Here is an 18909-nt window from a genome sequence, read left to right on the forward strand (position 1 = left end):
ATTTGGCTATCACAAATTGTGCTGCTATAAACATAGGCACACATACATCCCTATGATATGATGTTTTAAGATCCTTCGGGAAAATTCCCAGTAGAGGAATAGCTGGTTTAAATGGGATTTCCAGTCCAACTTTTCTAAGGAGTCTCCACACTGATTTCCATAACGGTTGCACCAGTCTACATTCCCATGGGAAATTATTTTGCAACTAGAACTAAAATAAAGATTTGTCCTCTGAGTAAAAGAATATACTAGAGAAGTCCTGCAAGCAGAAGAACAGGTAGTGTCATTCAGAGAGTATAGTAGAAGTGATGGGAGTTGAGGGAAACAGGTGTTTTGACTGCAGTCAGAATGGACGGACAGTAAACTGATCACATATGAGTCCTAGCAAGGGCTTCTAGCCAGCATGTTTGGGGAAGTTACAATTGAAGACTTCAGAAAGTCTATGGAAAGTATTTATTTCCACATAATGCTACACAGGCTGAGCAATCATCAGGTTCCTTTGGTTTTTCCTGCGTTTATATCAATTTAGGTTGTAGATACTAGTTATTTATGCTGTTTTGATCCAAAGTTTTGATATGTACCTTTTTTCCTGTACGGCGGATCAAACTCAGGACCTTGGGCTTGCCAGGCAGGCACTGATGCAGCTGAGGTGTTCTCCTGGCCCTGATGTGTATCTTTGATTAATAGAATATTGAAAAATAGTAAAATAACTTTTTAATTCTAACTTAGATCACTTTGTTGGGGTCCAGTTGACATACAGTATAAACATATCTGATAAGTGCTTTTTGTAATCATAAGTTTTAACACTGTCCACTGGAAAAATATATAAGAGATAGCCCTGGGTTTGGGCTTATTAGTATTTTTGAGACTTAGAGAATTTAGAACTATGTGAATGCAAATTGGAAATTGGAGTAATGAGCTTATTTTAGTAAATTAATAGAATCATTGATTTGTAAATCATCTGATTTCTGTATATTAATTGATGTACTTAGCTCATCTTAGATACACTTAGTGTATCTTTTCTAGTTTCTGTAAGATTGCTGTGTTCTAGTGAAAATTGATTTACTAAATGAGATGTGTTATTACCTGTGTTTTTGTCCTATCATGTTTCTTTTTTGGTCATAAGCATCTCACAGAAGTAAGGAATATGGCCATTCTGAAGGTAATGAGCATATTAATAATTTAAAGAAACTATGTATTTTTTTAAAGAAGGTATTTTTAAAGGCCCAACTCTTAAAAAGTAGTAGTAGTATTCTCAGTGTAATTAAGTGTTAATACATTAATGTTCTTCCGTATTACTCACCTTATTTGTAGAAATCGTTCAAATAGTAAAATGAGATACGGTATTTCTGGATTGGAGCAAGTTCAATAATCACGAGTGAAAAGACCTAGTTCCTTTTGATTACCAGCAATATGGTTCAGTTGGCCATAAGTATCTTGAAAGTTACCTACTACTGAGAGTAGAAAAATAGAATAGTTCTTTTTACCTAACCAAATGGCAGAAAAAATTTCACACTTCAGAAAATGATTTACTGTTTAGTTTTTAGAAATAGTATGCAGAAACTTTCATTTTTATGAGATTCTTATGCCAAACCAAAGTTATTGCAAAATGTTTTAAGCATAAGTTGATGAACTTTTCCTTACAGGGCCAGAGAATAAATGTTTTATTTAGGCTCGCAAGCCATAGTGTCTCTGGAAGCTCTTCAGCCTGCTCACTGTGGTCCATCAACTCCTCCTCTGATCCAAATAATCCTTCTGTTGTACTGTAGTGTTACCATTTTTCTTTCTCAAATGTACTTAGAACTGCATCAATCAAACATAAGTTGAGAATAGACAGACCATATTACTGAGTGGTATCAGATACTCAGCATCACGCAGATTCAGAACCTGCCTTTCCTGCTTCCTAAACTGTGTGACCTTGACAAAGTATTTACCTTGAGTTTTCGGTGTCCTTTTCTGTAAAAAGGGCAAAGCCTGCCTGATAAATTTATTATCAAGTTTGCATGAAGTTCTTTAGCACAAGACTGGAAAGATGATCAAACTAAGCAGATGTTAACTGTTCAGAGGAGGAGAGTAACAACAATGGTAATCGTTTTCTTTCACTTTGAGTCATTGAGCAGTATATTACCATTGTTTGATTAATTTTTTCCCTGCTCTTTTCTAGGGAGTTTTCTGGGAGTGGTGAATGCTGGGAAAATGAGTTGTAGGGTTGATATATAATTTACAAGCTTAGCTTACAAATTAACTTAAGCCCTAAAAAAAATTTTGAATTTTATCCTAAAACCTTTATATGATTAGTACATAAATGTAAGTAATAATTTGATTCATTTGGACAAACATGTGCCCAGTCCTGTTCTACGTAGTAGCTATATCAGTATCTCAAGTGTGTGAGGCCTTATTCTAGGTACTATGTGTAAGAATGAACAGGGTGCAGTACACAGGGGTATAGTAGTCCTGGCTCCTGAGGAGGCTGAGTTCTTGAGCCTAGGAGCTGAAGGCCAGGCCAGACAACATAAGTAGAGTCTGTCTCAAGAAAATAATAACAAAAAACGAAACAGGCTATTGAACTTTGTCTTCTTTATAACTTTTTAAAAATACTATGTAAAATAATGTATTTTCATGTACATATGGGTGAATTATAAGTCTTAGTCTGTGCAGGTAGCTGTAACAAAAATGTCATGTACTAGGATAGTTTATAGAGACTAGAAATTTATTTCTCACATTTCTGGATGCTGGGAAATCCAAGGGCCAGGTACCAAAGGATTTAGTGTCTGAGGAAGTCTCATACAAAGGCACATTCTCCACCATGGCTAATCGTAGAGGTAGCTCTCAAAGTCTTCTTTTAAAAGCACACTAACGCCAGAGCCATGCCTTTTAGTACTATTACATTTGGGGTTGGGTTTTAATATGAATTTGAGGGTCAAGCCTTCCGAGGATAGCATAATATTCAAGACTATTTAAAATCTTTTCCACTAAGCTCACTGAATTTTTCCATAAGCATGGCATTTTTATTTGATATTTTATACTTGAGTTACTACTAATTGTATTTTGTGATGTTATAATTTTTAAAAATTGAGAACACTGTACATGAAATAGAAGATGGAGAACACTGAAATGTCAAATCAGCAATGGCTGGAAGATGTTTAGGGTTTAGTCTATAATTGTTAACAGTAATTATGGTTGTGCACAACAGTTATTATATTTTACGTGAAGCATTTTTAAATACTTGTGTATATGCTGTTTCTTGAGAGAAAAGTGTCCCATTCTTGGGAAAATATTTGTTGATAATAAATGTTTTATTTCCGAGGAGTACTTCTGGCACAGTGTATACACACATTTCCCCCTTCCTCTTCCATATGGTCTTCAATTAAAATAGCTTATTATTTTGTGTTTAGGGTGAGATTTCATGCCTAAAATTTGAGGAAAGATAACTTTCCTTAAGATGTATAGCACAGTGTAAACAGCTTTTCTCCGTCTCGTTTCCTTCCTGCTTCTTCAGGAAGTGACTTTTCTCCTTCACACAGCAGCATTGCAGACACAGACTGGGGCAGACAGGCAGGCCGCGCTGCAGGGCTGGCTGCTGGTCATCTAGTAAATGTTAGTCAGAACCCTGTATGTACCATACAGGCACACTTAGATAGGGGTAATGACGTGAGGTATTTAAGCTATAAATAAAAATGCTGGGCATAGCATAAATGAGAGTGTCAGAAGTGAGTAAATACAGCAGATATGCTACTACGGGAGCCAGTACAGGGAGCTGCTTTTGAAGCAGTTGTTTGGAAATCTAAACACTTTGAGAATCACAAGATTGATGAGCAAAATAAATGAGCAAATGTATTGTCAGACTGCTTTCTATTGGATGAAAAGCAGTGATATTTTAAAATTATAGAAATGATAATGAAAGTTGATATTAACTTTCTTTGATAAGTTTGACTGTGACCATTAAACTAATGTATTTAAAAAATATTTTAAAGGTAATTTCAAACATATATTTTGTACTATTGAATCTTGAAACTAATGTTGAAATTTCTTTTGTTATGTGGAACAAAAACCAATTTCATTCTTTGATTATAGTAAATCAGTCTACTTTATTCATTAAGATTAGTAAGGAGCATAGCATAAAATAGTGAAACTAAAGGTCAAATATTCCCCAAACTATATATTAATGTTTTATAATTTAAAATGCTTTATTATAATACTAATGTTCTGTGTTTATTTTCTGGAAAACCTTTATGCTTGTATAAGTCCTTGGGTTATATAAGGTAAATTAAGCAATGCTCTGCTAGCTCCTGTTAATGAAATTGTTGGTGTAATGTTAACTGATATTTTAGCTTATTCTGCCAGTCACACAAAACAAAATATTTTTGGCAGTAATTTAAAAAAATTCCTATGCTACTTAAAATGAATAATTTAGACTATATTAACTTTCCTAGCTCTTTGTTTTTGTGACTTTATCGAAACTGAGCCCATTGTTCCTTTAAATCAGTTACCTCATGTAATTCAGTTACCTTATCAAGTGGAACTTTGCCTTTTTAGGATTTCTAATTGAGGAAACTTTAGGCTTGTGATGTTGTCAATTCTTAGTTGTTCTTTCCTCCTCATTTTCCAGGGTTGATTATCTCTTAGGCCAGCAAATGAAAAATACTGTTCAGAAAATGACATATATGTTGATATCAGGCCATATGTGATATAATAAATTGTGATTAAGGATTAATGTTAGAAGTAAAAAAGTTGGGACCGGGGAGATGGCTTAGTGGAATAAGTGCTTCCCTGGCAAGCACAAGGGCCTGAGTTCAATCCCTGGTTCTACCAAAAAAAAAAAAAAAAAAAAAGTGAAAAAGTTAATTGTTGTTGTGCATATATTAAACTTTTGTGTCATTTTAAATTTTCATAACTATTTGTCTTGATATCTTACATTTATTCATAGTGCTTTTGCTTAGTAATTGATATATCTTTGCTTGTATTCTCAAAGGCTATTCTATTTAATGTCAAAACAGCTCATAAAAAGTGAAAACAAATCAAACTAGTTGTTATCACAAAATCAAAATAGAATCTCAAATATTTTTAAATTTACAAGAAGAATCCTAAATTTTAGTCAAATGTGTATAAAAGCACATAAATATTTGAATTAGTATATAACCTTGATTAAGGTGTTGCTACAAAACTCAGATTTGTAGGTTTTTGAAAATCTAATATTTAATTGAAATCATATCAAGGAAGAATATTTACTTACCTAAGAATAATAGCTTAAAAAGCATTAATGATTATGAGCCTCTCTCTCATCAGTGCCACGAGAGTTAGCATTTAGAATTAGAAGAGTTATACCAGTAAGATCCACACTTAAAAAAAAAAACAAAAAAAAAAAACAAAAAAAAAAAAACCTTGAGGTTTTTCCTCATGTATTTGAAGTTAAAAGCACATGTTGGCAATTCAAAACCCACAAATTCAGTAAACTACAGTGCTAGCTTTCAGCATTCCAGTGGGTCTAGTTTTACTGTTATTGTTGTGTCTGGCTCATTTTACTCAGCAGTCTTTACTGCATTTTTTTCTTTTCACTTTTTAAATTGTGCTGTTTTTTATCTAGGAGATAACTAATCTTGCTAAAGCCAAAATGGAAATGCAGTGCAGAGCCCAGTCACAGGAAGGCTCTGTGGGTGCATGAGGTTCCATTTTTTGTTTTAAGCTGTCCATTCCTCCCTCTTACATCTGTGACTTTGTTGTGCCCTTTGGTTTAACATTGTTCTCCTCCCCAATTTTCCTCTTCTCACTACAAACTCATGGCAGGGTCTGCTTGGTGAGCTCATTCTCTTACAACAGCAAATTCAAGAGCATGAAGAGGAAGCACGCAGAGCCGCTGGCCAGTATGGCTCAAGCTATGCCCAGCAGAAGCGCAAGGTGATGGATGGTTTAAGGGGGTTACTGATGTACTCACACTAATCAGCTGTTTCTGCCAAGATCACGTCGCCTTAATCTGTTCATGGACTCCAACAATGAGAAACTTAATCAAAGAGCTGCATCATATAAAGATGTAACTTTTCTGGCATGGATAGTATAGACAGGACCCAAAATATCAAGCTCAGGGGCTGGGGAGATGTCTCAGTGGAATAAGCGCTTCCCTGGCAAGCTCAAGTCCCTGAGTTCAATCCCTGGTTCCACAAAAAAAAAAAAAAAAAAATCAAGCTCAGTCATAGGAATTTAGTTTTTAGTGGTTAGATTACCTGTGAGGGTCCATAGATTTATGTTTAGAATAAAATTATGAGTTATTGTTTAGGTGGTCCAGTTATTGAATCACCCACATATTTTTATTTATGCAGAGGTCCTTAAAAAATATTCTTTTCCTTGTTAGGCAGTCCCACGATATAAATTCTTAAGTTCATATTTTGAAGAGACTTAGATCAAAGTAAAATAATGATTTTACAGTTATACTCTGAGATCTTAAAAATCAGTGAATTATGTACATCTGTCATGTCAGTAGAGTTTTACAATTAAATACCAATCTTATTCTAGAAAGAAGAGTCATAATTCTTGTAGGGAGGGAGGTCTCAATCCACCATCATTTAAGATAATGATTTAGTGTCATTATCTGCTGACTAACCTTATCTCGTTTGGCAGGGGCTAATATTTGGCAGTAGCCATCACAATTCCTTTTCTTTTTTAGTGTAATTCCTGGTTTTTCTCAATTCCATGGCTGTGGAATCAATACCTGTATTTTGTTTGGCTTTCAGTGAATGAATAGCGTAGATTAAAAAGAAAAGTTATTTTTCTGTGTGGTTAAAATTGATACATTAAACCAGAAAATGACTTATTTTAGATGGTACTTAATATTCTCTATTGTTTGAGTATACCATTTAAATACCCTAAAATAGGCTGCTTACACTGAGTTATCTGTACCTTAGTTACAGAAAGGAGTTTTCTGGTGTATAGCTTTAAAGTATGAGTCTAACTCTACTTAAAAATCATTCCTAAGGGTTTATTTGTAATGGCAAAATGGAAATGAAGCCCATCTACCTGGCCACTATAATAAGATTCCAGTATACACTTTAAAGTTACTAGTTTGCCTTTGAGCATGACAACTTAGAAAATATTAATAATGAATACTAGTGTATTTTCTGCACTGCTAAAAATTAATGTTCATCATAGGACTTATTTTTTTATTGTGGTATCATTCCTCTTTCTAGTGTTTATTGGGTTGAAGTCCTATACCTCTCTCCGTTTTTAAATAAAGACAGGCAGGACTGTACCTCTGTCTGTTTTGTTTATGAAGGCACACTGAGGGGGCATCAAAGGGGCTTGTTCCCTCCCTCTTTCTAATTACTTTGTATGAAACTAAAAATAACATGTTCTTCTTTAATGAGATTATCCCTCTTATTATCCTAAAAGACCTGTTCAGTTTTTCCTCCTCCACTGTAGTTAGTGAAGTTGACTTTTATGTTCTTTGCTGTCATGATCAAAATGCTAATTCATAAGAATTCAGCATTCTAGGCACTTGCAGTTTGCTTAAGGCACCAGACACACTAGCTAACTTTTGTTACTTTTATTCTTTTCCCTTTTACTTTCTTGAAACTATGTGTAGGTCCTAAATTTTTTAATACTTTGTTAGAAGCCAGCTAATATCCTTATATCTTCTGAGCAAAAGATCTTAAGCAGAGACAGTAGATTAAAAGGGCCATTGGTAATTTCGCTTCCAGTAATATGCATACATTTATAGAGATTTTTTTGATGACTTATGTGTTGCAATCTTTTAGAATGGCCACAATTGCTTACAAGGAAAAAAATACTTAAAATTTCAAAATCAGGCTTGGTTTTGTGAGGAGCTAGTAAAGGTTTTTCTCTTTCAGCTTTAGCTTCTTTCTGCGGAGGATTCCGCTCTTTCTTCATCAATTTCATAGCTCTGGGATTGTAGAAAATCTTGGTTTCAAGACCAATGATACCATTTCTGTCAGGGTGAGTTCCAAATTAATTCCATAATAAAAAGAAAATATATTAAACAGCAGGACATGAACATACCCAAGTTGCTAGTCAGACCTAGAATAAGTGACAGATTGAAAACATGCTATATTCTTAGGATGACATTTAAAAGTCTCTTCTCAGCAGTCTTTACTATTTGTCCCATAAACATTGTACCAGTTTTTAAGACTCCACCACACATTCTTTAATTATAAACTTTAAAATTGATTTTGATCTTCCATTATCCTAAGCACATAGGAAGTATATTGGTAAACTTGTTCTTCAAAACTGTGCCAGAGGAGCAAATGAGAAATTTTAGTGCTCCTCAATGCCCAAATTGTAAAAGGCATAATAGTCATGTTTACTAAATACTACTATTAAAATGAAGATTAAAATATGCAAATAACCTTATTTCTTTTAAATTTTATATGCAACCTTTTTATTTAGCCACACTACTAAGTTAAACTTTTATAACCCTAAAATGTTTATAAACAGGCATTTTAGGTTTTCTATCTATAATTGTGTAATCTCTTAATTATTGCCCCAGAAATTGAGTAACATTTAATTGTCTTTAGTAATTTAAGATATATTGTGTAAATTAGAATATATTCACATTTTGAGTTAAAATAGTTGGAACTAGAATTCTTATATATTTTACCCAGTATTAGCTGCATTTGGAAGAGAATAAGATCAAAGCACCTTTTAAAATGAGTTGGTAATTTAGTTCCCAGAATTAATTATTCATAACTACATTGTTACAGAATGATAGCATGCCATATGATCATAATGGGAAATTATTTCTTCATTGGCTACTTGATTTTGTTCTTTGGGTTGTGGGCTCCTCTTCAACTTGTTCTTCTCACAGTTTAGGAAACTTAATAATTCTTGTCTATTCCATAGAAGCACGTACAGTCAAAATAAAGTTTTTATCAACTTGCTATATAAGACTGGAAAAAAATTAAAGTTTTTGTTATGGTATATTTTATCTACTTATCAAATCATTTTCAGGCATATATTTTTAAGGCAAGAAAATGTACTTGTCATTTCTGGAAGGTATTACCAAATATTTAAAAGTTTGAGAAACTTTTTGAAAAAGTGTTCATAAATAGGAACTGAAAGATGAAGGTAACTTTTTAGAGAATGGACAAGACTTATTAATAATCCAATCATTTTAATTTTTATCTGTATTTGCAGCCATGATATCTTAATTGCTTAACTAGTCAACAAGTGAAGCTGTACAAAGATTTAAATGAAAAAGGACATGTAACTTGATTTTTTTTCTCCTGTGAAATATGTATTATAATTTTTGATTTTCAGAAATTAGTTATTTTTCAAGGTTGAGGATGCCAACTTCTGTACCTTACTAAGTCAAAAACAATCATGTGGGTTTGTCACAAGTAACATTTTTATTACAATTGCGCATTGTGTTTTATATTTAGAATTGTATTGTGACTACTTTAAAACCTGTCATACAATAAAGTTCTCTGAATTTTGAAAATATTCTGTCTTAGAACTATTAGTAATTTCAAGTAGTTTACAGAGTACCTGTGGATTTTTTGGTTTTTCTGTGTTCAAATTTCAAAGCAGTTTTAGTTGCATTAGTTTCATCACTACAAATGAATTTCATATATTATGGGTTAGCAGATAAGGCCTTGGAATTGAATTTAAAAAGAAGTATCTGCCAGGTGTTGTGGTGCATGCCTGTACCCAGCACTGGAGAGGCTGAGGCAGGAGGATCACTGTGAGTTCAAGGCCAGCCTGCATTATGTAATGAGATCCTGCCTCAAAGAAAAAAAAAATTAATGAGTGACTTAAAAAATTTAGAAGGGCATCTGGCTCTACTTATTACACTGAAAATGCAGTTGTTTGCATTTGGTGTGAACTTCCCTACTTAAAGTACAAGATACAAGGTAACCAGTGAGCTTTTCAGTGGCTATCTGTAGTAACATATATCTGATTTCCCGAAACACATATCTGGTTGGCAGACAACCTCTTATGAATGTGAAGACCATCTATCTGTGTTATCTTGTTTTTCTAACAAGTCTTCACAACAAATCATGGAGTGGCAACAAGAAAATTTATCTTTTTTAAGGTATTTACTTCTTAATAAAAAGACTTTGAGGACCTAGTTTTACTAAATAGCTCACAAGATTTAAAATTTGCTATTGAAATCACACATATAATGATAGTAGATTTTATTCTTAATACTTTAAATTTTTTATTTACTGTACATTCTATGTAAACCTAATTCTACTCAACAGAAATTTATTTTAAACATTTAGGTATCAGACAAAGAGAAGATTGACCAACTTCAAGAAGAACTTCTTCATACTCAGGTAAATACAGATGAGTAAGCAAAACATGGGCCTTGACCTTTAGTAATGTCTAGCATAAGTTGGATGCTGTAAAAATTTCTTTTTCAATGAAGGAAAATTGGGAATGGTTAATGATAGATCCTATTACCTATGCATACAAAACAATTAACAAGGCAAAAGAAAGAACTAGTTAGAACTACTGAGTTAACGCATGTATTTGTAAAACCTAGTTTGTAGTCATGTAGTTGTTAGTCTTTCTGATTTTGAAAGTAAACTGCTGTGCATGAAAGGAAAAAGGTTTGTTCTTATATAAACATGTGCTTTTTTCCACTGATAGGCCAGTATTGGTGACACTAAAATTTCAGTGGCATCTACTCAATAGTCCAGAAGTCCAGGAGCAATGGCAGTGTGTGAGAACCTGTTAGAGGGGCGGGGGAGAGGACTCAGTGGGATAAGCGCTTCCCTGGCAAGCGCAGGGCTTGAGTTCAACCCCCCAGTTAGGCCAAAAAAAAAAGAAAGAAATTGTTAGAAATGCAGATTGTTGACTCCATCCCAGACACAAGGGTGGTAGAGTTCTCACGAGCCAGTGAAAACTTTGCCACCCTTGTGTATTTGTTGCTACCAGCCCTTTAGCTTGTATAGCTGTAATTGTGTAGTTGTTGACTGTATGGAGACTTGATGATATAATAAAGCATGGAGTAATCTGTATATTTACTAGTGGTGTCTAATAGAAGGAAATATGCAACTCTTGGTTGAAGCCTCAAATTCCACAATAAAAGGGATAAGAAGAAACAAGTGGAATTAATGTTTTTTTTTGTTTGTTTGTTTGTTTTTTTGTTTTTGTTTTTTTTTTTGTTTTTTTGGTGGAACTGGGGATTGAACTTAGGCCCTTGTGCTTGCAAGGGAAGCGCCTATTCCACTGAGCCATCTCCCCAGCCCCATGGAATTAATTTTAATAATTGTTCTCATTATTACAGTATTTACTTTTTTGTGTGTTTGTTTTGTTTTGTTTTTTTTTTTAATGTGTTTGGTACAGGATCTCCCTTTCTTCATCCTCCACAGTGCTAGAATTACAGGCATGCGCCACCACACCCTGACTTGGTCCCAGGCTCAGCGTGCCTGGGGGCAGGGCTGGCATAGCATGTGCTGCTGGGGATCAACCCCTGGTCCCAGCACTTGCCTAAGCAGGCACTTAGTCTGCTGAGCTGTCTCACTAGCCCTTCTATTGCAGTATTTAAATATACAACATGTATAAGAATAGCAATAAAGCATTTTATGCTTACAGCTTGTTTTCATTCAAACCAACCATATTTCAAGTGCTTAATACCCACATTCTGTATTAGGTTATTCATCAGAGATCTACCAGAATTTTTATTTAAACTATTGCTAGACAATGTACTAACCATTGTTACTCTCCTAAAATCTTGTTTTGAAATTTTGTACCACTGTTTTTATTTTTTTTCTTTCTTTAAAATAAAAATAACTGGGGCCGGGAAGATAGCTCAGTAGAATAAGCACTTGCCTGGCAAGTGCAAGGGCCTGAGTTCAATCCCCAGTTCCGCAAAAAAAATAAAAAATAAAAATAACTGTTGTCAATAAATTTTTTTTAAAAACTATTACTAGATATCATTAAATAAATTATTTAAAACATTTTTACAGTATAGTCTAGCCTATAGCTCCACTTGTCTTGTAATGTTTAGTTCAGTTGTGTATATTTTTCTTTAATTTCACGTAAGTTAGACATTCTCTGACACTAGGGTCATGATTTTCCTTTATTTACTTTGGAAGACAAACTTTTCTAAGAAGTATTTTCCCCTATGAATGGTGTGATATAAGCTCTACATAAATATTATGCTGATTGTAGAGAAAAATAGTTCTTAATAGTTTTCTGTACTGGTCAACATTTATAAAAGAAAAAAAATTCAGAAAACCAAAGATCAGTTGCAAAGGATCACATTTACTTAAGAAAAGTATGTTGCCAAGCAACCAACACTGATAGAGTAACCTATCTAAATGAATTACTTTTCTGTAAAGCTTGTTTTTAATATCAGTATTTTATTTTATTTTTATTATTATTATTTTTTTGTTTTTGGCGGAACCGGTGATTGAACTCAGACCTTTGCACTTGCCAGGGAAGCGCTTATTCTATGGAGCCATCTCCCTGGCCCTATATCAGTATTTTAAATATTAATATATTTCCGCTAGAGATGGAAATTTAACAACACTTGGGAAATTTGAGCCTTTGATTTAAATAGACCTTAAAAACTTCCTGCACCACACAAGCTGGGTGACCTTTGGGCACGCTAAAGATGTCCGTAACCTTAAGTTCCTAATCTGTATAACCCCTGCCTCATGCAGTTTCTGTGAAAGCTAAGAATTAGCAAATGTGTAATACTTGTTCAGCATGGTATCTTCTATCGTTTGATATCATGATCATCTTGTTTAAAACAAAATAATGTGGGCAGGGGAATAAATTGAATTTTTGATAAATGTCTCTGTGATGAAGGTTCAAAATTTAATATAATAGGAAATACTGGTCCTTGGGTATACCTTAGAACTTTAAATTCTTTAAATTCTTACAGTGCTAGTATTTCAAAATAATTTATTTTTTTAATTTTATTGAGAAATATGAGTGAGACATTTTCAAAGCCGATTCATAGGACAGTTTTGATAATCAATACATTGTACATTGTTATCTTCTTAGTGGTTATCCTTAGTACAAGAAGCAGACAGGCTATCCTGTTCAAACACTATTAGTACACCTCTTCTCATTGAATTAAGCGAAAGTATCTATATATGTATCCTGTTTTGTATATGTAAATACAAAATGATCTTTCCTTTGTATCCCCCTTTTTTTTGTTTAGTCCTGTCAGAGGTGGATATTCTATTGGCATCTAAATACTATAGGTGTTTGAATTCAACTAAACAATCCAACACTGTCTAGCAGTGTATAATAGTAGTGGGTTATCCTCAGAAGTTATTGACTTGAGCCTTTTACAGCTCATCGTATTAATATGGCTTTACTTTATATACTTCATTTTTATACTTTTCTGCTGGATGGGTAAGACCAAGATAAAGCAAGACCTATATAAAGAGAAATGTAACTTTTATATCTGATAAGGGCAATCAAGTACCCTCAGGATTTATCCTGTAGCCCTGTACCGCACTTTGTAGACCTTTGTCAGTGTCAGCCATGAGGATGAGTCACGGCCATTGCTTGACGAATTTGCTGTCTCTGAAAGCCTGAGAGAATGTTTTCTCTCCATGTGCCTCTCCTCAGGCACACTGTACATCATTGATCACATTCCTCTGTGGCTCCATAATCTCCTTGATCAGAATAATTTAATTTCAGTGTAAGTAGCAAAACATTTTTCAAGTTGATAAAGTATCAAAAATTGCAGTGATTCACTTCATGTCAGATATTCTTAGAAGCTTTCAGAGTAATAATTCAATGTAGATAGTTGGGTTGTATGCTTAATTTTAGAGGGTTTTAATTAAGATTTAATGTTGTTTGTTAATCCACCTTTTTTATATGGCTGAGTGTTTTGTTTTGTTGCAGTTAAAGTATCAGAGAATCCTGGAACGTTTAGAAAAAGAGAACAAAGAATTGAGAAAATTAGTATTGCAAAAAGATGACAAAGGCATCCATCACAGAAAGCTTAAGGTATTTTAACTCTAACTTACTCTCAGAAGCTTGAGACTTAACATTGATACTAATTTTTTAAAAATTCTTTTTTTTTAAATTTATTTGTGTGTGTGTGTGTGTGTGTGTGTGGCCAGCTCAGCCCACCAGGGGGCGGGGCTGGCTGGCATGTGGTGCTGGGGGATTGAACCGTGGTCCCTGTGTTTGCTAAGCTTGTTCCAAGTAGGTCCTTTAGACCACTGAGCCATCTCACCAGCCCCATATTTTAAAAATTCTGAAGTGTTTTATTTTTTATTTCTAACCTAGTATCAACATTTCAGATACTGTTCTCCAGAGATTTGCTATATATTGTGCCTTATAATGTCCCTATAAATCTGCCTATTTTAAGAGTAATTTCTTGAGATTTAATTCATGTGTCTGAAATACCTATTTAATGTTTAGGCTTACTTCTAGATCTATAAAATTGAAATTGTTAGTTGATGGACATTTAACTATGGCCTATTATCATTGATAAGTGTTCTCAGCTAATAAGTTAAATATTATTCCCACCAAGCCAGTCCATATGTGTTAAATTGAAGTAGTTCTTTTAACTTAAATATCATAAATAAGCAGAACCTCATAATGAATGAACATGCTTGCGCCAGCATAGGAAATCAATGCAGGAAATCATGGCCCTTACTTTCTGTAGCCAGGTCCCCAAGATACATGCTAATTCAACCAACATACATTAACATCTCTGAGTATAAATCATGACTGTACGAAACAAATTACAGGCATTTTATTTACAAATGGCACCTAGCAGTTGGGAAAAGTTATACCCAAGAGTCACCATATCTCAAGAATTTACTTGAGAAAATGGTATTTTCTCTCAAAACTGCAATAATGAAAAACTTTTTGCTTATTTTTAGGTTTGCCACTTCATTGCATCTAGGTATTAAGAGAGGATCTTTACCTTGTCACTAACTCCTGTCCTCAGCTATGCTGAGCATGTTGGCATGCCTGTGATGTCAGCACTCTGGGAGAATGAGGCAGAGGAGCACACACCACGGCCAATCTGGCCATTTAGCAGCTGTCTCAAAATAAAAGTGTAAGAAAGGCTGGGATACTTATCCTTAGTTACTAACTGTTTGATGCCCACTGTTTTCCCAGCCTTGTTTATTTGTTCAGCAGATGCCTTACTTGACTCCTGTTATATAGAAGGCACTGTACAAAGTCCTGGTCCAGAGAAAGAACCAGTCCAGGCTCTCTGCGCCTGGTGCTGTCCTGTGGTAGCCTGCCCCATCGCCAGGGCCCATTTCATCAGTCTTTCTGCTTTACCAGCTATCTTCCCAGCGACCCTTCCTGCAGCTCTAGCTCAGGCCCTGTCTCGCGCATGCTCTCTGCCCTCTCTGCTTGTCACACACACAGCGCACACTCGGCGGAGGATAACTCCTTGTGAGGGGGCTGCTTGATCTCTTATTTGGCCCTGTTGGTGTCCATGGCTTTCCTCTGTTGACATGGAAGATTCACTCCCCTCTCTTATCATTTAGTTAGAAGGTTAGGAAATCCTAAGTTAAGGCACTTTATTTAATCATTTCACTTCAAAATAAACTAAAGAAATGGAATTTTACTCTGTCCTGTTTCAGTTTTTACTATGGAGATGTATATATGTACATTAATTAGAAAAGGCAATACAATGATTATGAAAAAACAGTTTAAATTTATAAACGTTTCTCTTGATACACTTATTTTTTCTTAATATTGTCTTTTTTTATAATATTGTTTTATATAAAACTTTTACAGAAATCTTTGATTGACATGTATTCTGAAGTTCTTGATGTTCTGTCTGATTATGATGCGAGTTATAATACACAAGATCATCTACCACGGGTAAGTGAGAAGGTAGCAGACAGTGAAGTCTGCTCATAGAAGTAGTCACATTAGCTTCTCAAAAATAGCATAGACACACATGAATTACACACACACACATACATAGAGACAGGCTATATTTTACCTTTATAATTTCATCTGTGTGTTCCAAATGATATTTTCAGCATGGAGTTCTATTTGGCTCTTTATCTTGGCCCATATAAATATAAGTAAACATAAATGTCCTGTATCTATCTATCTATCTATCTATCTATCTATCTATATATATATTACTTACATAGTACATTATTAGGGAAGACTATCAGATATGTGGCATTATAAATTTATTATACTTATAATATTAAAATGGATAAACAATGAATTAAATTAAGGATATGAGTGAAATTTATCCTATTAGAATTCAAAATGTGTTTGTAAAGAATAAAGTAACTATGGAAAAGATTTGCAGAAAGTTGATAATCTGATTTTAGAAATAGTGGTTTTAGGGCCGGCTAGATAGCTCAGTGGACTAAAGTGCTTGCTTAGGCAAGTACAGGGACCACATGCAGTGCCAGCCCTGCCCCAGGGTGTGCTGAGCCAGACACAAAAAAAAAGAAAGAAAAAAAAAATAGTAGTTTTAATTAGGATATGTTTTAAGAAATAAAAGTTTGACTATAAAGAATGGTTTTAGTTAGTGTTTGCTACTTATGTATTCAGTATGCCTACCATTTGAACCATTTTTTTGTGTTTTTCAGAAATCATTTTTACCTGTAAATACTTTAAGACACTTAGAACTACAGACTAGTTTTCCAAATCTATTTAAATGTAATTGGGTGTCAGAAAAATAGGAATAACTATTCTTTGTTTCATGGTAAGGTCGTGGTGGTTGGAGATCAGAGTGCTGGAAAAACGAGCGTGTTGGAAATGATCGCCCAGGCACGAATATTCCCAAGAGGCTCTGGGGAGATGATGACGCGCTCGCCCGTGAAGGTGCGAGGAGGCTGCTGGCGGTCAGGGAGGCCAGGGAGGCGCACCACCCCCGCCAAGGCTGCTCCCTGGGTGGAAACAAAGACTTTCGCTGGAGAATAATTTTATAATGTCTAGAATTATCCCCAGGTTTTAAATCTATAGGTGCACAGCAGGGAGTGCCTACAGCAGGACTGAATGAACTGAGAACGGTGGGAAAGGACAGCAGGACACGGGGTGACCAGGCTTTGTGGAGCCATGGGGAGGCTTTGGATGTGCTCAGAGGCGGATACGTGAGAGGCAGAGAGAATGAGAATGTTGGAGTGGAGTCAGGGAATATAGATAATTTCCTAGTTTTTATTCTTTAAAAAAGCAAAGCAATACAGCAGTAGCCGCTGGAATATGTTGGATCAAGGAACAATTTTCAGCTTAGGTAAGTGCTGATTATAATGACTTAGCAAAGGGAGAATATGAGAAAGGCGCCCTTGTAAGAGCAGTGAGGTGAAGGAGGCAGGGCTGGCTGGGTGAGCAGCCGCACACAGGAGGATGAACAGTTCCTGGTGGTCACTGAGGGGGCTGGTGGCTGTGGGGCCTTCCACTAAACGCTAACTGGGCTTGTAGTGTGTGCCAGCACTGTTCTAAGCAATGTGTTGGAATCTTGACATAATGGAGAATATGTTCTAGAGGAGGAAGACAGACAACAAACAGCATAAACAACTATGTGTTGTGTTGTATTGGAAGACAAACAGTATTCTTCACCTTGTAAAGAAAGCACTGGAGCCAGGCAGATGGAAAGGGGATAGCAGGTTGCTGACTGGCTTGCTACATTGAAAAGATGGTTTTTAAGAGGGCCAGCCAGATAGCTGAGCAGATTAAAGCAGGGACCTGGGTTCAATCCCCAGCATGGTGGCATGGCGTGCCGGCCCCACCCTCAGGGCACACTGAGGCAGGGATTGAGTATACTCTAGTATTCAGAGTATGCTTTTTGGAGTCTGAATTGCACCATGTGGTGTGATCCTGGTTCCTGCTTCATTCTTCTGGTACCATGTGTTACATGTCCACTTTACTGTTAAAGATTTAGGGTACTGCTAGCTCAAAGAGTTATCCCAAAGCAAACCAATGCCTCAATAACCCACTGTAAAAGCCTTGGTAACCTACCTTTCAGTTGTTCCTCATGACCTCATTGCAGAGGATGCAGATGACGCATCAGGACACAGTTAACTTTGTTCTGGCCGGCAGTTATATATGGGCAGATTTCCTTGAAGACAAGGCTGGTTTCTCTCTGGCCACTAGTGTTCTTATGGTTGCCAAGGCTTCACCTCTTCTGGTGACTCTGATCACCCAGAACACTGAAACTGGCAAAACAATGACCAGGCATTTTCACCTCTTTAGAGCTGCAATTTGCTTGGCTTTGTAATATTCACAAGGAACAAAGGAAAAATGCTGCACAGGATATAGAGCTTGGTTTTGGGGGTTCACTTATATTGTTAATTTTTCTCTGGGATTTTGGCACCTTTAGTCATAGCAGCTTGATAAACCTGATTTCTGGTTTTGGTTTATTCAACCCAAGGAGCTTTTAAACTTTCCCTGAGCTCTCTCCTGGGCTGCAAACCACCAAATGCTCTGATGGAAAAGCACTGTAGGGAGAGGGCTGGAGAGATAGCTCAGTAGAACAAGCACAAGGTCCTCAGTTCAATCCCTAGTACTGGAAAAAAAAAAAAAAAAAGAAAATCACTGTAGGGAAATCCCCCAAATCATTTGGAATTCTGGCCTCTTAGTCCAGGCTGCCATGGTTGCTTTCAACAGCTGCATTTGTTTTATCTAGCTAGTTGGGCTAATCTCAGTGACAGGAATTGTATTGTTAATGTAAAATAGTATACTAGTAGAGAAGCATAAAAAGTTAGAGTTGAAAACTTGAGGAATGGAAAATTTAGGAGTTCTCATAAAATGCTGTGAAAATATATTGTTAAGTATTCTTGCCCAAGGGCCATCCATGGGGGAAAGCCTGTGGTGGCTCCGTATTACCGTACTGTTTTCTGCTGCAGCACCCACGATTTTGCTGCATTGTTCTTTTAGGTCTCTGTATATTTCTCATGGTAATCTGTGTGCTGTAGAGACAGTGAACTCAGTGTTTCTCCATTTATAATACTGAACAGGTAGTGTTTTGTTTTTTTTGTTTTTTTTTTTTTT

The 18909-nt window shown here is 35.5% G+C and overlaps 1 protein-coding gene across 5 annotated transcripts in view; it reads left to right on the forward strand.

The window, feature by feature from the left end:
- The window catches only part of Opa1 (OPA1, mitochondrial dynamin like GTPase), a 99063-nt gene that overhangs the window by 16740 nt on the left and 63414 nt on the right, over nucleotides 1-18909 (forward strand). For 3 of the 5 annotated variants that reach the window (XM_023704130.1, XM_004643988.1, XM_023704131.1), the window contains 5 exons: nucleotides 5785-5895; nucleotides 10230-10283; nucleotides 13822-13926; nucleotides 15688-15774; nucleotides 16630-16743. In XM_023704130.1, the coding sequence (XP_023559898.1) occupies nucleotides 5785-5895; nucleotides 10230-10283; nucleotides 13822-13926; nucleotides 15688-15774; nucleotides 16630-16743 (471 nt within the window). The remainder of the gene's footprint in view (nucleotides 1-5784; nucleotides 5896-10229; nucleotides 10284-13821; nucleotides 13927-15687; nucleotides 15775-16629; nucleotides 16744-18909) is intronic. The other 2 variants (XM_023704132.1, XM_004643989.1) reach the window with 1 other exon arrangement.

This window comes from Octodon degus, unplaced genomic scaffold (genome assembly GCF_000260255.1).
Source record: "Octodon degus isolate 3935 unplaced genomic scaffold, OctDeg1.0 scaffold00189, whole genome shotgun sequence".
NCBI classification, from domain to species: Eukaryota; Metazoa; Chordata; class Mammalia; order Rodentia; family Octodontidae; genus Octodon; species Octodon degus.